We start from the raw sequence: 16,142 nt of genomic DNA, 5'->3' as shown, positions 1-16,142 counted from the left end.
GTATATGTGATCGAATTACAAATTTAGCTTCGCCTTCATACCCTCTCCTTTCTCCCACTCATCATATCAGGTGTGTGCCTTCCTCTAAAACCACTTAGAAGATGGCTATGTCTGGGCCTCGCCTTCTTCTTACACATCATATCCGGGGGAAGAGGGATATTTTGATTACAATAAGATGATCCGAACTTCCACTGCATCAGCACACGTACTTGCACCGCTTCACTTCGTTGAAACGCCATGCACCAGAGTTTCTCACCAGCTTACTCTGATGTAGTCAGTCGCCTAAATGGCTAGGATAGAGGTAGGCTACATTATTCTACTCTTGCGTGGCCCCAGGGAAGCGCAATCTTTCTCCAGCTTCTAATTGGGTATGGGCGCACCTTGTCGAGGTGAAGGTGAGTGGTGAACCTGTCCAAAGCCCCACAAGCTCTCACCGTCACCACCACTTTGATTAGACGGCGACTTCTCTCACAACGCCAGCGCAGTAGTAAGGCGCCTGCCTATTTCAGCTCGTCTCCAGGCTTTCTACTCTCTTCTCTTGACACCGCACTTCGAGTTCAATCTTCCTACCTCGCAGACGACCATCGCTCTCCAGCATCATCTCTTCAAGCTATATTACAACATTCCCTTACACTACACCATCATCAACATGCCTCCCAAGGCCGCCGCGGAAAAGGCCGGCAAGGTCTTCACTGCCGATGTCGTCGCCGCTGTCCTCTGCAGCACTGGCACCACCAGCCTGTCCAACAAGAACTACGAGATGATGAGCGCGCTCGACGGCGTCAAGACTGCGAGCGGATTTCAGCACGATTTCCGTTCCGTACTCGCCAAAGCCAAGGAGCTCAAAGCTCGCCTCGAGTCTGGCGAGGAGTTCGAGCCAGTTCCGCCTGGTAGCAAGCGCGGTATGTTCTTTACCTAGGTGCTTGAAGTTTTACGACATCAACTAGCATTTCACTTCTGGCAAACTAACACTGTATAGGTCAGACTACCCCAGCAACCGCCAAGGCAACTCCTAAGAAGAGAAAGGACATGTCTTCCGGCTCCGAGGACACTACACCGTCTAAGAAGAAGACGGCGACTCCCAAGTCCCGTGGCAAGAAGGCTCAGGCCCCGGTGGAGGACACCATGGAAGAGGACTTCCCCGATGATGCTGAGGAGTTCATCAAGAGAGAGAAGAAGTGGGAGGAGGATGTCTTCACCTGAAGCATTCAGCCTTGAGCAGACGTATGGATTATGACATGGCATGCTCAAGTTCGTGGATAAGGTGGGGTTGCGTCTATGACCACGTGGGTCACATGGTTGAAAACTGCGGTGAAGCCAGATGCACCGCACGCATGTATCTGAAGAGAATTATAAGGATCATCAACGATCTTCCATAGTCAATGGAGCATTTCTCTACGTCTTCATTGCTCATGACTTGTGTTTTGTGCTTTAACTTTCACAACGACATCAGCACTCCAGGTGCACAAGCAGTTGTAATACATGAATGGGGAGCCTGCAGCACGATGAGATAACCCCATTCATGGAAAAAACTCAACACCCTGGAGCCTACATCGACGTTAGGTCACCCACTTTGCATGTTCTTAACCTAATGTAGCTGCAGATCTGTTCAGCATGCGTGTGGCTTCCGTGTCACTATGACATCCTCATCCAGTTTGATTTCTTGCATCAAGAGATATCGATACCGTAGGCTGCTGTCAGCGACATGTACGCCCTGCAGGATACTCCCTACATCCATACACATATGACATCGTACAATTAACGCCGGCCATTTGGGTTTCAGCGACTTTCTTGTCGTCCTTGGTCCCAACGTTGCCGATGCTGGGCGTGCATGCGATTGTCTGTAAGGATGTAATAATAACATGATCCAGCTTACCATAAGCAATAGGCGCATGCTGCTAAGATGTGCGCACACGGCATGATCCTGCTCGACATACCGCTCTGACATATCCGATGCGCATATGCATCTACCAGGTGCGATATGATATTTTGAACGATAGTCACCGCTTCATTCTCCAACTTTGCATCTTGCTGCCGGTCATTTTCGTCAAGGCCAGCCCACAGTCAAATCTCCTTTGGGTGGGGCCCAAATCTCGGGCCGTCTGCAGACCCATCGGCTCCGTGCTAAAACCGTAGGCTCATCACCGGTGTCGCACCGACCAAGTCTCGCCCCTAGGCTGGCAAAGTCTTCCAGGGAAGGTCGTAGATCGCAGTCATGTCGGCGCATATCGATAGGGGGAGATCAAGGCGTCGATTGGAGTCGCCCTGGTAGAGGATGACGTCGCCCCCGGCGGTTAAGGTCATGTGCGAGACCGGCGTTCGCATGAGGTGGTGGTGGAGCTGACATGTTAGGCGAGCAAAGTTACAGAAGATGGCAGGTGCCGGGGGTGGCCGAGTAAGCAGGGGAGACCTTGGCGCCAATGCAGGTACAGCTTCGACGCCTGTAGTTTGCGCCGGCAACTTTACTCAACATCCAGAACTCGAACGACAGTCTGTTACCATCTTCTTGTAGTCTGCATCGACACCTCGTGTTCCTGCGCGGTTATGCGGCAGCAGAATGGCAGCAAGGCCCCTGAATTTTCCCCGGATTATTGGGTGGCTGCCTTCTAACCTCCAAACAGCTTAGCATCATGGCACGGCGGCCGTTGGTGTGCTCCTCATGCGCCGGGATGCATCGTCGGTGAGTGGCTCCTGGGCTAGACGCTCGCTATGATCCTAGGCGAGATGCCTCGAGGGCTGTGCGAACAGAGGGAAAAGGGGGCTCCTGGCCAAGCGTCTCACTGGCGAACGGCCGATTGGGCGCATGAGCATCCTCATCCATTAGCTCCAGAGCGAGCTATACTGCTTTCGTCCGGCAATTTTGCATCTTCTGCCGTTGCTTTGGCGTCTCGATCCGGTCCAGGTAGCCGTTGGGTGTCAGCGTATTCTTTATTATACCCCGTCGCCCACCGTCGTCTTTCCTTCTTCACTCCCACGTCGCACTATCGCTGTACACAGTCACTCGTTCTTTATCCAACTACATATACCCATACAGCTACTACAGTTCTAATACTCTAATCACCAATCCAACTACCGTCACCATGCGCTTCTTCGAGACCATCCTTTCCGCCGCGGCCTTCGCTGCCGCCGTCGCTGCCCTCGAGATCAACGACTTCCCTGCTGAGGGTGTCGTTGCTGGCCAGACCTACACCATCACCTACTCCCCCGCGGACGACACCCCCACCACCTTCATCCTCCGCCAGGGACAGTCCACTGACCTCGACACCGTTGCCACTCTTACCAGTATGTGCCCGATCTGACAGAGATATGATCTTCCAATTCTAATTGAACTCTAGCTTCCGCTACCGGTGGAAAGTTCGAGTGGACCCCTACCAAGTCTCTCGTCAACGAGCCCGACTACGCTCTCCAGATCCAGCAGGGAACCACCATCAACTACTCCGCCCAGTTCCCCCTCTCTGGTGGTGCTGAGGAGGATGACTCCCCTGTCTCCTCTGCCGTCTCCTCCGCCATGGCCTCTGCTTCGTCCGCTACCGCATCTGCTGCTTCTTCCGCCTCTGCTGCCCTCAGCAGCGCCATTGAGAGCGCCAAGTCCAGCATGATCACCAGCGCTGCCTCTGCTTCCGCTACCATCAGCCCCTCCGCTGGCGTCAACTCCACTGTCACCTCTGCCACTCTTACCCGCTCTTCTTCCGGCTCTGCCACTGGCAGCGCCAGCCTTCCTGAGGTCACTGACTCTGGTGCCAACATCCGCAGCCCCGTCGCTGCTATGCTCGGTGCCGCCGCCGCTTTCGCCTACTTCGCATAAGCGTTTCCCTTCACGACCTTATACTATAATTGTCCTTTTACGACATGTTAGCATTAGAATCTGTGGGAACCCCCTCTAGCATCTATTGTCAATTTGAGTCACGCGAGCATTGGCATCCGTGATGGGTGTGTCTGATGGGAACGCTATGCAAAGAGCTTGTATAGACGTAGCAGAAAATGATAATATGGAAGCATTTGCCTACTCATCCATGATCTTGCAAGTGATGCGTGCAATGACACCATGCCTCTCGTCTCATGATGTATCAGATGTAGTTTTGCTTGTGCGAGCATAGGTGCTTTCGACCTATGCGCACTTACCGTGAAACATCCGTTCCGCTTCCCTGCTTCTTTTGTTACTTCCGCAATGCTTGGAAGATCTCTATCATCGTAGCACAGACGTCACAATCAATCATCCGCGTGGTACCGCATCCATCATGTCTCAACGGTACCGTGGTACGAAGCTGTCATAATGCGTCGCATGCGCGCTATCCCCGCATGTCTATCACAGCAACCTGGTAGCACACGGTAGGTACTGGGGTCAATCACTCTTTGGCGTGTGCGCAATATGACGTTGCGTTTGGCGCGTGTCAAGAACCTGAAACGCGGAGTTGAAGATCGCATCTTGTCGTTCGTCGCGCCAGGAAAACTGTGGTTGACTGACCAGGTGACCCCACAGCGGGATTGTTCCCCACCTCTCCACAGATGCATCAAGCAAGCTGCAAGAACCCGCTGCTCATTGCCACACCGTAACCACACCTCAGCGATTCTCTCTTCTCCGTCGCATATATCGCTTGAAGGTTTCAACATTCTGTTGCGTCTTGACAAGCACACAGCCCCAAGGACGCGAACAGCAGCAGCACCCGCATCGCCACCATCAGCTAGTTTCTAACCAGCCGGCGTACACCGAGTTCCACCATCACTAACTACAAGGACTGCGCAAGCCTACCAAGCAAGCCACCCGCCTACCAACCCAAAAGAGAGTAGACATGTAGCACTGCCTGGTGCCGTGTGTTGCGCGTCAAATGTCTTGTATCACGCGGTCAACAGCGTTTTGATCGAACCAGGACTTGCCACGGCTTGCGCACACTAGCGCCGAGTAGTGGCGGCCAGGCCGAGGCTGATGTGCTATTAGCTTTAGAAGAGATGGATTGATACCTTGCATACCGAACATTTCAAAGGGCCTTTTTGCCAATGCGGCGGCGCTGAAAGATATATTTAGTTTGTAATCGCAAGAGAGGCTAGTCAAAAAGGCTTGAATCAATGGTAGAGCGGTCGCGAGCTGGGAACTAACGAAGCGCAGCTGAAGCCGAGCCTTGAACAGTATGGTGAGTCTTCGCCTTTGCTTAGGCTCACCGTTCATAGTACTCTTGATCCTGCAAGCCTTTCGCCATTCCTCAGTCCGCGCCATACGCGATGGCTACAGTCTAACGTTGGGCATCATTAAATGCCTCAATGCTTACGTAGCCGCTTCCCTCGCTTTCGATAACCGACATTGTTGCATTCGCTCGTACTTCGGTATTATGACCAGGTTGTCAACATATCGTTAACCTTCGCTTTTACCTAACGGGTTGACTCCAGCTTGACTCCAGCTTGAATAGGAAACCAGGACCGTTGCTGCCACGACGATCACGACCATGCCAGGAGCTGAGTTGAGTTGAACGAACTACGCCACAACAAAGTTTTTTTCACAATTGATCCGGTCACCTCTTTCTTGCTCGTATCTAAAGCTAAGTAGCCACATTGCTGGTGCTATGCCATGGTGTCCGTAAATTTGACATTCTTTAATTTCTTTACGCGATACCGTCATCCAGCCTCCCATTAATCGTCAAGGTCCTACCGCTCTCTTCCTTCACTCTAGTGGTTCTTTCTCAGTCCAAGTATTGGCCCAAACGTTCCAGTGTCTGTACCTAAACAACTGGTATCGGCTTTCCAACACTCTTTCTATCCAAGAAAATTCGCCCGCTGAGCACATAACCCCTCCTCACAATGTCCCTTCTTCTTCTCCCTACTCTACACAAACAACACTCCCGCAGCCCCAGCCATCGCCCCCGCAAATCCCATCTTCTTAAGACCTCTCACGGGAACCGCAGCACCAGTAGCCTCGACAAGGCCTGAAGCACCCGTAGCGCTCTCTGTACTGCTTCCTCCACTCCGCGTTCCCGTCACACTCTGTGAACTTGCATCAAAGCTCGCCGTCCTCGAACCAACAGCACTTTGAATACCAGTGATGACTGTAACATCTTCGGTCACTGTGTTGGAAGGCACAGGTGATGCAGTATCGACTGCCAGACTCGGTGCTCCAGCTATTGATGTTGGGAGCGAGCTCGCTGGTGTACTGACGCTGTTGTCGACGGTAAAGGCGTCACCCCATGACGGGGTTGGAGATGCGGATGGGAGCAGGTTCTCTGTTGATGTTTCCGCTGCGGGTTTGACGGCGAAGGGCTCACCCCATGACTGTGTTGTCGCAGAAGAGATGCCGAGGAGGGAGAGGAGAGTCGTCTTTCGGAGGGAGGATTTGCGCATATTGGCGGTGTTTGCTCGGTATGTCTTGAAACTCGTTGCTGTTTTCCCTCGATGCTTGGAGCTTGTCTAGGTTATTCTTGAGATGCGTACACTGAGTGACAGGGTTTCAAGCTCCACGGCGAGGGCTTCTTTTTACTTGGATGCCAGGGGACCCTGCGCTCATCCCGATACTCCGGATCATCGCTATCCACCCAGAAATTGCCGTATTGAGCGTGTAGTACTCACAAGTCTGACGTAAGTTTCCAGCACAAACAGCGATGCGTATCGCGTTAACGTGGTGAGACAGCCAACCTCCTGGTTTCTGATAGGCTGTCAGTCCGGATGGAAGGTGTATGATTGGTCGGGAAGGCTTAGTGCTGTCTCGTTCGGGTCTCCGCAATGCTGCCGCACGCGAACCACTGCCGGACCCCGACATTTTGCGATGCCGAAACGACGCGCAACATTCTGCAGTGTGATATGCACTCATTCTTATTATAGGAGAAGTGTACGTTACAAAGAAGCTGGTGGCTTGCTGTGGCGTTGGGATCTACCATCGGAAACCAAGACACCAACCAGTCATTAGAATCTTACGACAACAGTTGCAATTGCACTACGGAGAGCTTACTAGGAGTCAAATCCATTTCTATTCATCAAAAGTTCGGCCGGGAAAGAGCTCAACTACCATTTGACAAGATCCTGCACTTGGACAGGCATGCCGGTCTCCATGGAGCGATTTGCACCAACACCGACAAGGACAGCATTACCGCCATCCCGGATGTACGCAGCCCGTTTGAAGCTGTCTTCACCATCGCTCGTAGCGATCACATCTCGAAGAAGCAGGGGATCGCCTCCTCCGTGGCCGCCTTCGCTCTTGACAACATCAACGACATAAGGCTGTCCCCACAAGGGATACACCACAATATTCGTCTTCTCCACGCCACCTTGGATGTAATTTGCTTCGAGCTCACCGAGCCCTTCGTTGGTGACAGTCTCACCGCCCGCTGAGTACCCGCCTTCGACGACGTTTATCTCAATGCGGCCTTTGCTACCATTGAACACGCAACGATATCCCTCCCATGGCGCATAGGCATATGTGTTGTAGGTCATGACGGCTTTATTCTTGTATTTGATAATCATGGAGAGATTGTCTTCGATAGTGATGCCATCAGCGAAGCAGTTGCGGTCACGGATGTAGCCATCCTCGTGCTCAGCCTCGAGGTACAACTTCTTCAATTGGGCGTTCTGGTCGATATGAATGGCAAACGGATCGTCTTTTGCAGCCTCGTTGTTGAGATAGCGTTCGCCTAGATTCTTCTCTCCACGTCGCTCAGCGTTCTCTCTACCGTAGAAGCGTAAGCTACCGACGCAGTAGACCATCTCGGGTTCCGTGTTCAGCCAGTAATGTACCAGGTCGAAGTGATGAATGGACTTGTGCATCTGGATACCACCACTGGTGTCTTTGTTTCGATGCCATCGTCGCATAAAGTCAGATCCATGTGCGCAATCCAGAATCCAGTCCATATGTACCGTCGAGATTTCACCAATGACTCCGGAATCGACAAGCTCGCGTAGCTTCGTGTGGTGAGGTGCGTATCGATAGTTGAAGAGAACACGAACTTGCTTGCCTGTCCTCTTCTCCGCATCGATCATGGCTTGCAGCTTCTCTTCGTCGATAGTCATCGGTTTCTCGGTAATCGCGTCGCAGCCCAGCTCCATAGCGCGGATGCAGTATACGTGGTGGAACTTGTCGATGGTAGTGACGATTACAACGTCGGCCTTTTGCTCTTTGACCATCTTGTCGAAGTCTTCTGCCTTGTACATCGGGACGCGTTCGCCGCCGATCTCGGCAATGCGATCATTTGCAGCCTTCATGCGCGTCTCATTGGTATCGCATATGCCAACGACTGTAGCGCTCGATTTGAAGTCTTGGATGATGCTTTGGTAGTAGAACGCAGATCTAACGCCCATGCCCACAATGACATAGCGTTTGATCTGTGGAGAAGTCATGGCTTTGGGGAGGAGGCTTGGATGTTCAGAAGTAGGATATAATGGTGCTTGGATATGGAACTGGCGACAACCAGAGTGGTCTTACACCCATCTTTATACAATATCTGCCTTGAGTCTGCATGATTCAAGGTGAACTGGTACTATGCATCAGTACTAGTAGAGCATCAAATCAGAGGCCTTCATGGCGAACCAAATTGATGATGTCCAGTAATCGAGTGTTTCGTTGCAGGTGTTCAGGTGGAGCAGCGGAGTGTGAGAGTGTAGGTAGCACATCGATACTGCTCCCGCTTGTTACACACTTCGATCGGCTAATAGCTCTGGAGTCCTGCTGCAAATATGGAGATTGTATGGCATTCGGGAGGGAAAGCACCGAAGAAACGGACGGCTGCAGCATGCTCCACTTGTCGGTCACGCAAGAAACGATGTTACCATTTTGAGGACCGCGGATATCGAAGGAAGGAGCGGACTTGCGGAATAGGAAGTCGAGTGCAAGAGCCTCATCTGTCCACTGATATAGGCGAGCCCATTTCAAGTCCCGGTCGCGTGAGCGAATACAACCCTGAATCTGTCCTCGCAGCTCTGTCAGAAGACGCTGATTCAGGAACAAGCGCCTTAAATCAGACAACACATGCGACATCATCTCAACCTACGCCACACGCTATGGTACTAAATCCTTCCGCCGCATACGAAGCACAGCGCCGATTGAAGTGGTACGAGCAACATAAAACCCGGACCACCACGCCGAGCCTATCCGAGTCGTATCGAAAACATCTCGAGGAAGAAGGAGCTTTCGCGTCACTACCCAAAACGACAACGGACGCTCTCTTACCCTTGTATATATCCACACTGAATGACCTCACTCCCATCACGGATGGCGCTGCTATCTTCCGCGACAACAGCAACGGACAAGCATCCATCTACTTGGTGAGGGCAATATGTCTTGTCGTCTGCAAAATAAAACACGCAGCTCCTTTCTTGCGTCTGACTGGCTCTGGGCCTTTACTCAAACCTCTAGACTTTGCATCAAAGCTTCTAGCTGGACTAGATGCTGCCATTAAAGCAGACTTGGAGCCTAATCGCATCATCAAAATCCAGATTCTAGCACTGATGCACCTGCACAACGACGGCCTAGCAGGCGTAGATCGCGCGTCCAGTTATCTGTCACAGGCTATCTGTGAAGCATGGTCAATGTGCATACACCTGAAGATACCCGAAAACCCAGATAATGACGAATGCAAGTATCTATGGTGGTCACTCCGGAACTTTGACCGCCTTGGTAAACCCATCATGGCAGCAGCACCCTTCTTCATCGATGATGCGGACATCGGCGTTGAACGCACAACACCGAAGAGAGACGACTACCGTTCTCATATCATGGCTGTTGCTCTTGCTCTCGGAGACCTCATGACTACCGCGACTAGAGCTTACAAAGCTGGTTCAACAACCGCGGTGGATAGTTGCTGGGATTTCCCTTCGCTATCGGAAATTACAGCTGGGAGTAATTTCGATCAGTTCCACATGTCGCATCGAGGTAAGGCACTTCACGAATCTCCTCTTCAATCTACTTAAAGCAGCAGTATACCTGGAGACATGGTATCATGTTGCCGCCATGCTATCCTGTCGCTATAGCGGGCCAAATACCGAACAATACAATCGACGTCTTGCGTCCGCGGATAGAGTGCTCGAGATAGTCTCTCGTGAAGGATGCGAAGGCCTTCCTCCGCTTCCACTAGTACCTTACGCCATGTCTATGTCGACAACGGTCATCTACCGAGCTTTACACGATCGTGTAAGAGACATTGGTAAAGCACGAGTGGACCTTCGCCAGTGCTGCGATGTCCTCGATGACCTGAGTGAGCGGTGGACGAGCGTGAGAGGCGTGGCTAAGCTTGCAAAGCGACTTTGCAGACTGATAAGCGACGGTGCACACGACAACTTGCGAGACGCGCATCGAGGTGGTACTACCACATCCAACAGCACAGTATCAACTCTGGCTATACCAGCCAACAGCGACGCTGTTACGGACCAGATAGGAGTTCTATATAGCGACGAGGCTTTCCAAAGATATCTCACCGACATCTGGCCAAGCTTCGATGCATCCTACTCTCAGTTAGATTGGGCATTTCAGGACTATGGCTTGGACATGGAATTCCCTAGTCCGTACGATGATTTGCAATCTTGATAAGTTCAGAATCCGACAAAAGATTGATCGACAGCACAGTCGGAACGAAAATTTCGAAGTATTGCATAAGAAACTCATAAATTCATTGCTTAATCATCCTAATCAAAGGGCCTGACCAACCGGTCTATTGCCTGAGAACTCGCCATTTTGCGCATGCTCCACGCGAGGTGGACTATACGCAACATACTCTTGTTGCTGAACCCGTCCTTGTCCCTGTGTATTACTGCCCACATCGCCCAAATTTAACCCATCTCTCTTTCCAGCATCCAACTCGCTGGGTGGTGGCATCTCCCTGCCATCGATTTCCCAGACGTTTGCGTTCGTCGGCATCTCGTTGCTTTCTGGTATCTTGGAGTCCATGTATTGGTGGTATTGTGCTGGCTTTTCGTCGGAGTATCTGGGTGCTGGAGTGGTACTAGATACAGAGTGACGTGCAGCGACGGCGCCGGCACCGGCTCCCATGGCTGCTGCGCCTCCGAAGGTTGATGTTGATGCCCATGGTGCCTGGCTTCCAGACTCCATAGGAGATACGGGAGACATCATTGTTGTTGGTTGTGTTGAAGACCTGTCGGTTTGCGTAGGAAGGGTAGTAGTGGTAGAATATGTGTTTGGATGCGGAATATGTGTGTATGCGCCGTTCGTCGGTGGGGAGTGGTCGGACGAAGAAGATGCTGCGGGACTGGCCTCTTTGTCGTTCAGCATCGCGCTTCGGGATTTCTTCTTCCGGTGACGGAGAAGAAGGAGGACGAATATGCCAATTAGGGCCAGAGCTGCGACCCCTCCTACTACCACGCCAGCGATTAGACCTGTTGAGGGACCGGAACTTGAATCTGAGGATGATGCGCCTGCGGCAGCTGCACTCGACGACGTTGGTTCTTCTGATGCGGTGCTTGAAACTGCGCCCGCAGTTGACGATGCCTCTGTTGTTGTCGGTCCGGTGCTCCTCGCTGTACTGCTTGCCTCCTCTGTTGCACTCGTTGCCGTGATCTCAGCCGCAATGCTCGTAGGATTCGCAGGTGTTGGTAAAGCATTCACCACACTACCCGCTACGCTCTCGATAACGGCCGTAGGCACCGTAACGCCGTTGCTCGACAGCACTGAGGAGACATCGCCAACAATGCTGGATAACAGATCGCCAATCTGTCTCTGTTGAAGCTGATGATTCCTCCGTACTTTCTCCGCGCCAATGCTACCTGCCGCAAGACAATAGTCGCTCGTATAACTCTCGGCGATCGAACGATCCGGGTGCGATGTTGGCTGCGACGCGTGGTTGTCGAAGCATGAGACGCGCCATAGGTACTGTTCGCACAGGCACGTATAGTCGGGAATCGGGGTGGTATTGCAGGGAAAGTAGCCCTTAACGGCGGATATGCAGGAAGTTATTGCACTAGATTGGTCAATGTCAGTAAACTTCGTTCCTGTTGACCAATTCGCGGTTGAGAATGCATAATTACATCTGTTCATGGTTCGCGCCCTGACCAGCAGTAACAATGGGCCATCGCAGCGCCGGCACGAGCTTGAGCAGGACACCAAGCATCATCAGAAGCGTGGTTGACGGATGAACGGACCCGTTCGAAGCGACAGCACCATCAGCGCTTTAACGTACTAGCCAGACCTACTTTCATCAGGCTTGCGAAGTGGCGGTAACCGGGCGTTCCATTCGTTGATCCTGCACCGGCAGAAGCGGGGACACCGACCCATCTATGCAATGCTCTGTTCCGAGCACCCGTCTCGCGATAGGAAACCTGTTGGCCATCGATGATGTAGGTGTGGAGGTGCGGCTTACCTGTGGCTGGGTAAACCAGGGGATCCGTGAGGTTTAACTGGTGGGGAGAACTTTAGCCTCGTGCGCTAACGGGCTGCCCTGATGGCATCGCAACGTGGAGACCATGAGTTGGGGCATGATCACCGTTTGTGAGACGAGAACGCGTCGAGCTAGGATAATTGACGTGCGCAATTGTGCTACGGGCGTCGATGCACCGCCACACCTGCAGTGTTCTGGGCCCACGTACTCTGTATAGAATGTGGATTTGTGATGCTTGGGGTATGGTAGAAAGTGAACTGCCGACTCCAAAATGATGCTCCGCTGAAAAGAAATGGGTATTGAAGCACTGCCACAACCGTCCTCCGGGCCCTGGAAGTGTCCATTGAGAAACATTCAATAGAATCTTACTTCCCGTTGGTACCATCACCGTGACCTTCCAACCGGTTTACCAACCTCTTGACGCCACTCCACTCCTCGCTACGTGTCTGGACACCTCCAAGATCATCGCCCACCTCGAAGATGGTGACGACGCCATCCATGCCTCCCACTGCAACTCTGCGCCCTTCGTTCCTCTCCCATGCCAACTTGTTCAGACTCCTGTTCATGTAGCCAAGACCAGTTGGCATGTTCGTAAACGCGCCACGCTTACCGTCACTGGGCTTGACCGATTGAACAGGAACCTCGACATCTACGTTGATATCCCAGACTTCGAGACTTCCCGCTCCGTCGACAAGCGCGAAGACGGAGGGTTTGACAGGCGACCATCGAACGTCATAAACGAGATCTTCGCGTGCAATGTCGAGAACGGGTGTTACTTGTTGCGTTGCACCAGGAAGTGTTGGGTTGGTAGCGCCTGTAGCAGCCGGCGGGCGGACCTTCCAAAGCTTGACGCTCCAGTCGACACTCGACGACAGAACAAGGTCCCCTAGATCGATCTGACCCTTGGCGGGATGGAAGTCTAGACTCATAACGGGCGCAGCATGGCCAGCGTACTTTACGCGGCCGTCTACACCTGCTTTCGCACCGGCTCGGTCATAGCGATGGCATGGGTAAATGGTACCCTCTTCTGTGCCTGCGAGGAAGTAAGTTGGATCCGATTGCGGGAAGGCTATGCTGGTCACTGCCATATCGTCTGTCTTGGCTGGCGGTGGTGATGTCAATTCAAGGAACTCTTGGGGCTGTGAAAGCATGTCAACAGTCCATCCACACACAACACCATCCGTCGAACACGAGATGATGTTGTTTGCGTTCTGCGTTCCGACAATGTCTAACGAGTAGACGGGATGTGTGTGACCGGAGCCAGTGAGCGGTGTCTTCTGCACTGGTGCGGACTTCGCGCGAGTGTCCCATAGCAGCACTTGCCCTGAGTAGGCGCCTCCAACAATGAGATTTGGGTGGAACGGGGAGAACTTTGCAGTAAGAATATCGGACTGCGCATGGAAGATGTACTCGGGTCGATCGTGCATGTGCAGGTTCCATACTTGTACGAGACCGTCAGGGTCGTGTGGCGCGGACGGGTTCTTGGTGTATGAGGCAAGGACGAGTTCTGGGAACTGTGAAGCATGTCAGTGTCATAATCGCCAGACGTCAGTTCATTCCATACCTTTGTTGAGAAGCCCAGATCTGAAATCATCCTCTTCTTGCTCCATCGCTCGTCCCAAAACTGTGCAATCTCCTTGATGCGGCGACCCTTCTTGCCTCCACTTGAACCGTAGCCCTCATCGTCGTCGTCGACGTCTACACCACCATTTGCGTAGTCTGCCAAGATATCGTAGCCAAGTTGTTGGTCAAGCGCTCGCTCCAACACCTTCGTGCTGCGCTCGACGAAGCCGATGAACTCCTCCGAGTTTTCGACAGCCGTCAATTCTTCGTTTGTGAGGGTCTTGAACGGGAAGTTCTCTTCTGACCCTGGTTGTTGTGCACCCTCTTCGGGCGCTTGTTGCAGGACCTTGAGCTCCTCCTCAATTTCCTTGCGCAGCTGCGCTCGGATCTCCTCGTCCCTCTCCTTCTGTCTCCGGCTCAGCCTCTTGCTCTTAGGTGACCGCGTAGGGCTCTCGTCGCGCTCTGTGTCGCTTCCGCCGATTCCTCGATCTTTCGACGGGGTCCACTCTATGCTTGCTTGTACACCCTTGCTGTATGTAATGATTTCCTTCTCCTTCTTGACCTCGTTGGTGACCTGGCCGTCGGCCTCGTAGACGGTCGCTAGCGGAGCAAGCGAGAGAGTCTGCATCTCTCGGTCAACCATGCCGGTGAGGGATGGGAAGCCCGTGGATCCTTCATTGTCGCTGCTCAGTTGGCCTGCGCTGACTACCGATGTCGGGCGGGTTGGTCGTCCTGCGCCTGCCGGGGAGCCAGGCTGTGTAGAGCCGGGTCTACTCTCCCCAAGGATGCTATTGATGAGGTTGGTGACGTCGGTTCTGCGGTCGAGATCTTCGCTGCGTCTAGGTGTTGGGGAGAGGACCTGTAATGTCAGTCAGTCACTGATTAGATGCAATTGGATATGTAACCTACTTCTCCTAGAGGACTACCAGTCGCGGATTGCCTGCTGGCTGACTCGGCCTTCCTCAGTTCCCGCTGGCGCTTGAGCTCGGCCAACTTGGCCTTCTTTGCGAGAATCTCATCGCGCCGCTGCTGCATTGTCGACTCCATGGCGGAGACGGGCGAGGTGGGATGCTTGGTCGAGTATGTGTCGGCGCTGTGGTAGAAGACCTAAGGTGCGTCGTGTGTCCAGAGGCTATTTCCTCCCCGCCTTCAGCTATCCACAGACAAAGGCAAGTGCGATGTACACAAAGGCAGGCGCGTCGGGTGATGCTGTCGCGCCAAGCGGTGGTGGTTCAGGGACGCACTAGCTCGCAGCCAGCGATCCCGACCAAATCTTGCGCCAGCCAACCTCAACTTTCACAGCTCAACGCCCAACATCTCGCATCCGCCCCGACGCCCTCGTCCCGACTCTCCGGATCCCCTGCAGCGGTGCCTTTTCATCGCTCGTCCGGAATACCTGCCATTGGACATATACGAGCTCGATAACGCCTATCGCAAGTCCTCGCACGACCCTCACCATGTCCACTTCCGTCGGTGTCAACGTACGCTCTGCCCCTCGAAGCGCTTGCCAAGGTCTCTAGCACGACCGTTTGGGCCTTCCGCTAGCTCTAGAGATGGAACAACCAGGCTAATAGTGGTATTTACAGGTCCTCCGATGGTCCGCCCTCGGATTCGGCGTCTTCTACGGTGCCTACCACCAGCTCTCATTATCCGCTGCCGACAGGGCAAAGGCCGCACAGAAGGACTGGGAGCACAAGGAGTCGTTGATCAGGCAAGCAAAGCAACAATGGGCACGGGACCACCCCTCAGAACAGCCAAAGTCATCAGGCGGTACGTCAGACCGACGACACATGTCAAAATTCCCAACTTGGCCATGTGTATGATACAGCAGAACATATACTGACAACCAAACAGCCATCGCAGACCCGAAAGACCCCAACGCCGACCTCAACACACTCCTCGGCATAACCGACAAATAAGCGCACACCCAGAGTGATTCCGTTTCCTACGTCAGCATGGGCATAATGCGGCCGGATCCCATCGAGCCGAGAAGCGGCTGGGTGGGGAGAGCAGTCAATAGTGGTACGACATCTACGAGATACCAATCTCTTGTACTATGTACCTTTTGTACAACATAGACGTCGAGTTGGTCACGTTTTCAATATACATGCTTCAGTTCGATCCTTCAATGCCCGTTCATATCTGAATCTTGTGCAATCCCTTCGAGACTTGCCGTACAATAAAGCTGGTCTGCATGATCATGCGAGGACTGGGACTAATTCGGAAAATACGCTATCAGCGGGGTTGTTGCAATCCACGTGCAGAGGTGGAATAGGCACG

The 16,142-nt window shown here is 52.9% G+C and overlaps 5 protein-coding genes across 5 annotated transcripts; 3 read left to right on the top strand and 2 right to left on the bottom strand.

The window, feature by feature from the left end:
* Positions 1-649: 649 nt before the first annotated feature.
* J4E83_006181 (uncharacterized protein) lies at positions 650-1,203 on the top strand (the record flags this gene model as incomplete). Its single annotated transcript, XM_049333096.1, has 2 exons — positions 650-902; positions 980-1,203. The coding sequence occupies 2 exons, from the start codon at positions 650-652 to the stop codon at positions 1,201-1,203; spliced, it is 477 nt and encodes a 158-aa protein (XP_049187786.1).
* Positions 1,204-3,080: 1,877 nt separating this feature from the next.
* On the top strand, positions 3,081-3,805 carry J4E83_006180 (uncharacterized protein; the record flags this gene model as incomplete). Its single annotated transcript, XM_049333095.1, has 2 exons — positions 3,081-3,282; positions 3,336-3,805. The coding sequence occupies 2 exons, from the start codon at positions 3,081-3,083 to the stop codon at positions 3,803-3,805; spliced, it is 672 nt and encodes a 223-aa protein (XP_049187785.1).
* A 3,179-nt stretch (positions 3,806-6,984) lies between these two features.
* Positions 6,985-8,313, bottom strand: J4E83_006179 (uncharacterized protein; the record flags this gene model as incomplete). The annotated part of the gene is made up of 1 exon (XM_049333094.1): positions 6,985-8,313. One exon carries the CDS (start codon positions 8,311-8,313, stop codon positions 6,985-6,987), a length of 1,329 nt encoding a protein of 442 aa, XP_049187784.1.
* Positions 8,314-12,664: 4,351 nt separating this feature from the next.
* Positions 12,665-14,909, bottom strand: J4E83_006178 (uncharacterized protein; the record flags this gene model as incomplete). Its single annotated transcript, XM_049333093.1, has 3 exons — positions 12,665-13,813; positions 13,864-14,721; positions 14,772-14,909. 3 exons carry the CDS (start codon positions 14,907-14,909, stop codon positions 12,665-12,667), a joined length of 2,145 nt encoding a protein of 714 aa, XP_049187783.1.
* A 410-nt stretch (positions 14,910-15,319) lies between these two features.
* J4E83_006177 (uncharacterized protein) lies at positions 15,320-15,781 on the top strand (the record flags this gene model as incomplete). The annotated part of the gene is made up of 3 exons (XM_049333092.1): positions 15,320-15,343; positions 15,449-15,632; positions 15,717-15,781. The coding sequence occupies 3 exons, from the start codon at positions 15,320-15,322 to the stop codon at positions 15,779-15,781; spliced, it is 273 nt and encodes a 90-aa protein (XP_049187782.1).
* Between the last annotated feature and the right edge of the window lie 361 nt (positions 15,782-16,142).

The sequence above is a fragment of the Alternaria metachromatica genome (genome assembly GCF_023757995.1).
Source record: "Alternaria metachromatica strain BMP 0045 chromosome Unknown scaffold_13, whole genome shotgun sequence".
NCBI lineage: Eukaryota > Fungi > Ascomycota > Dothideomycetes > Pleosporales > Pleosporaceae > Alternaria > Alternaria metachromatica.
This window is presented reverse-complemented; position numbering and strand designations above follow the sequence as displayed.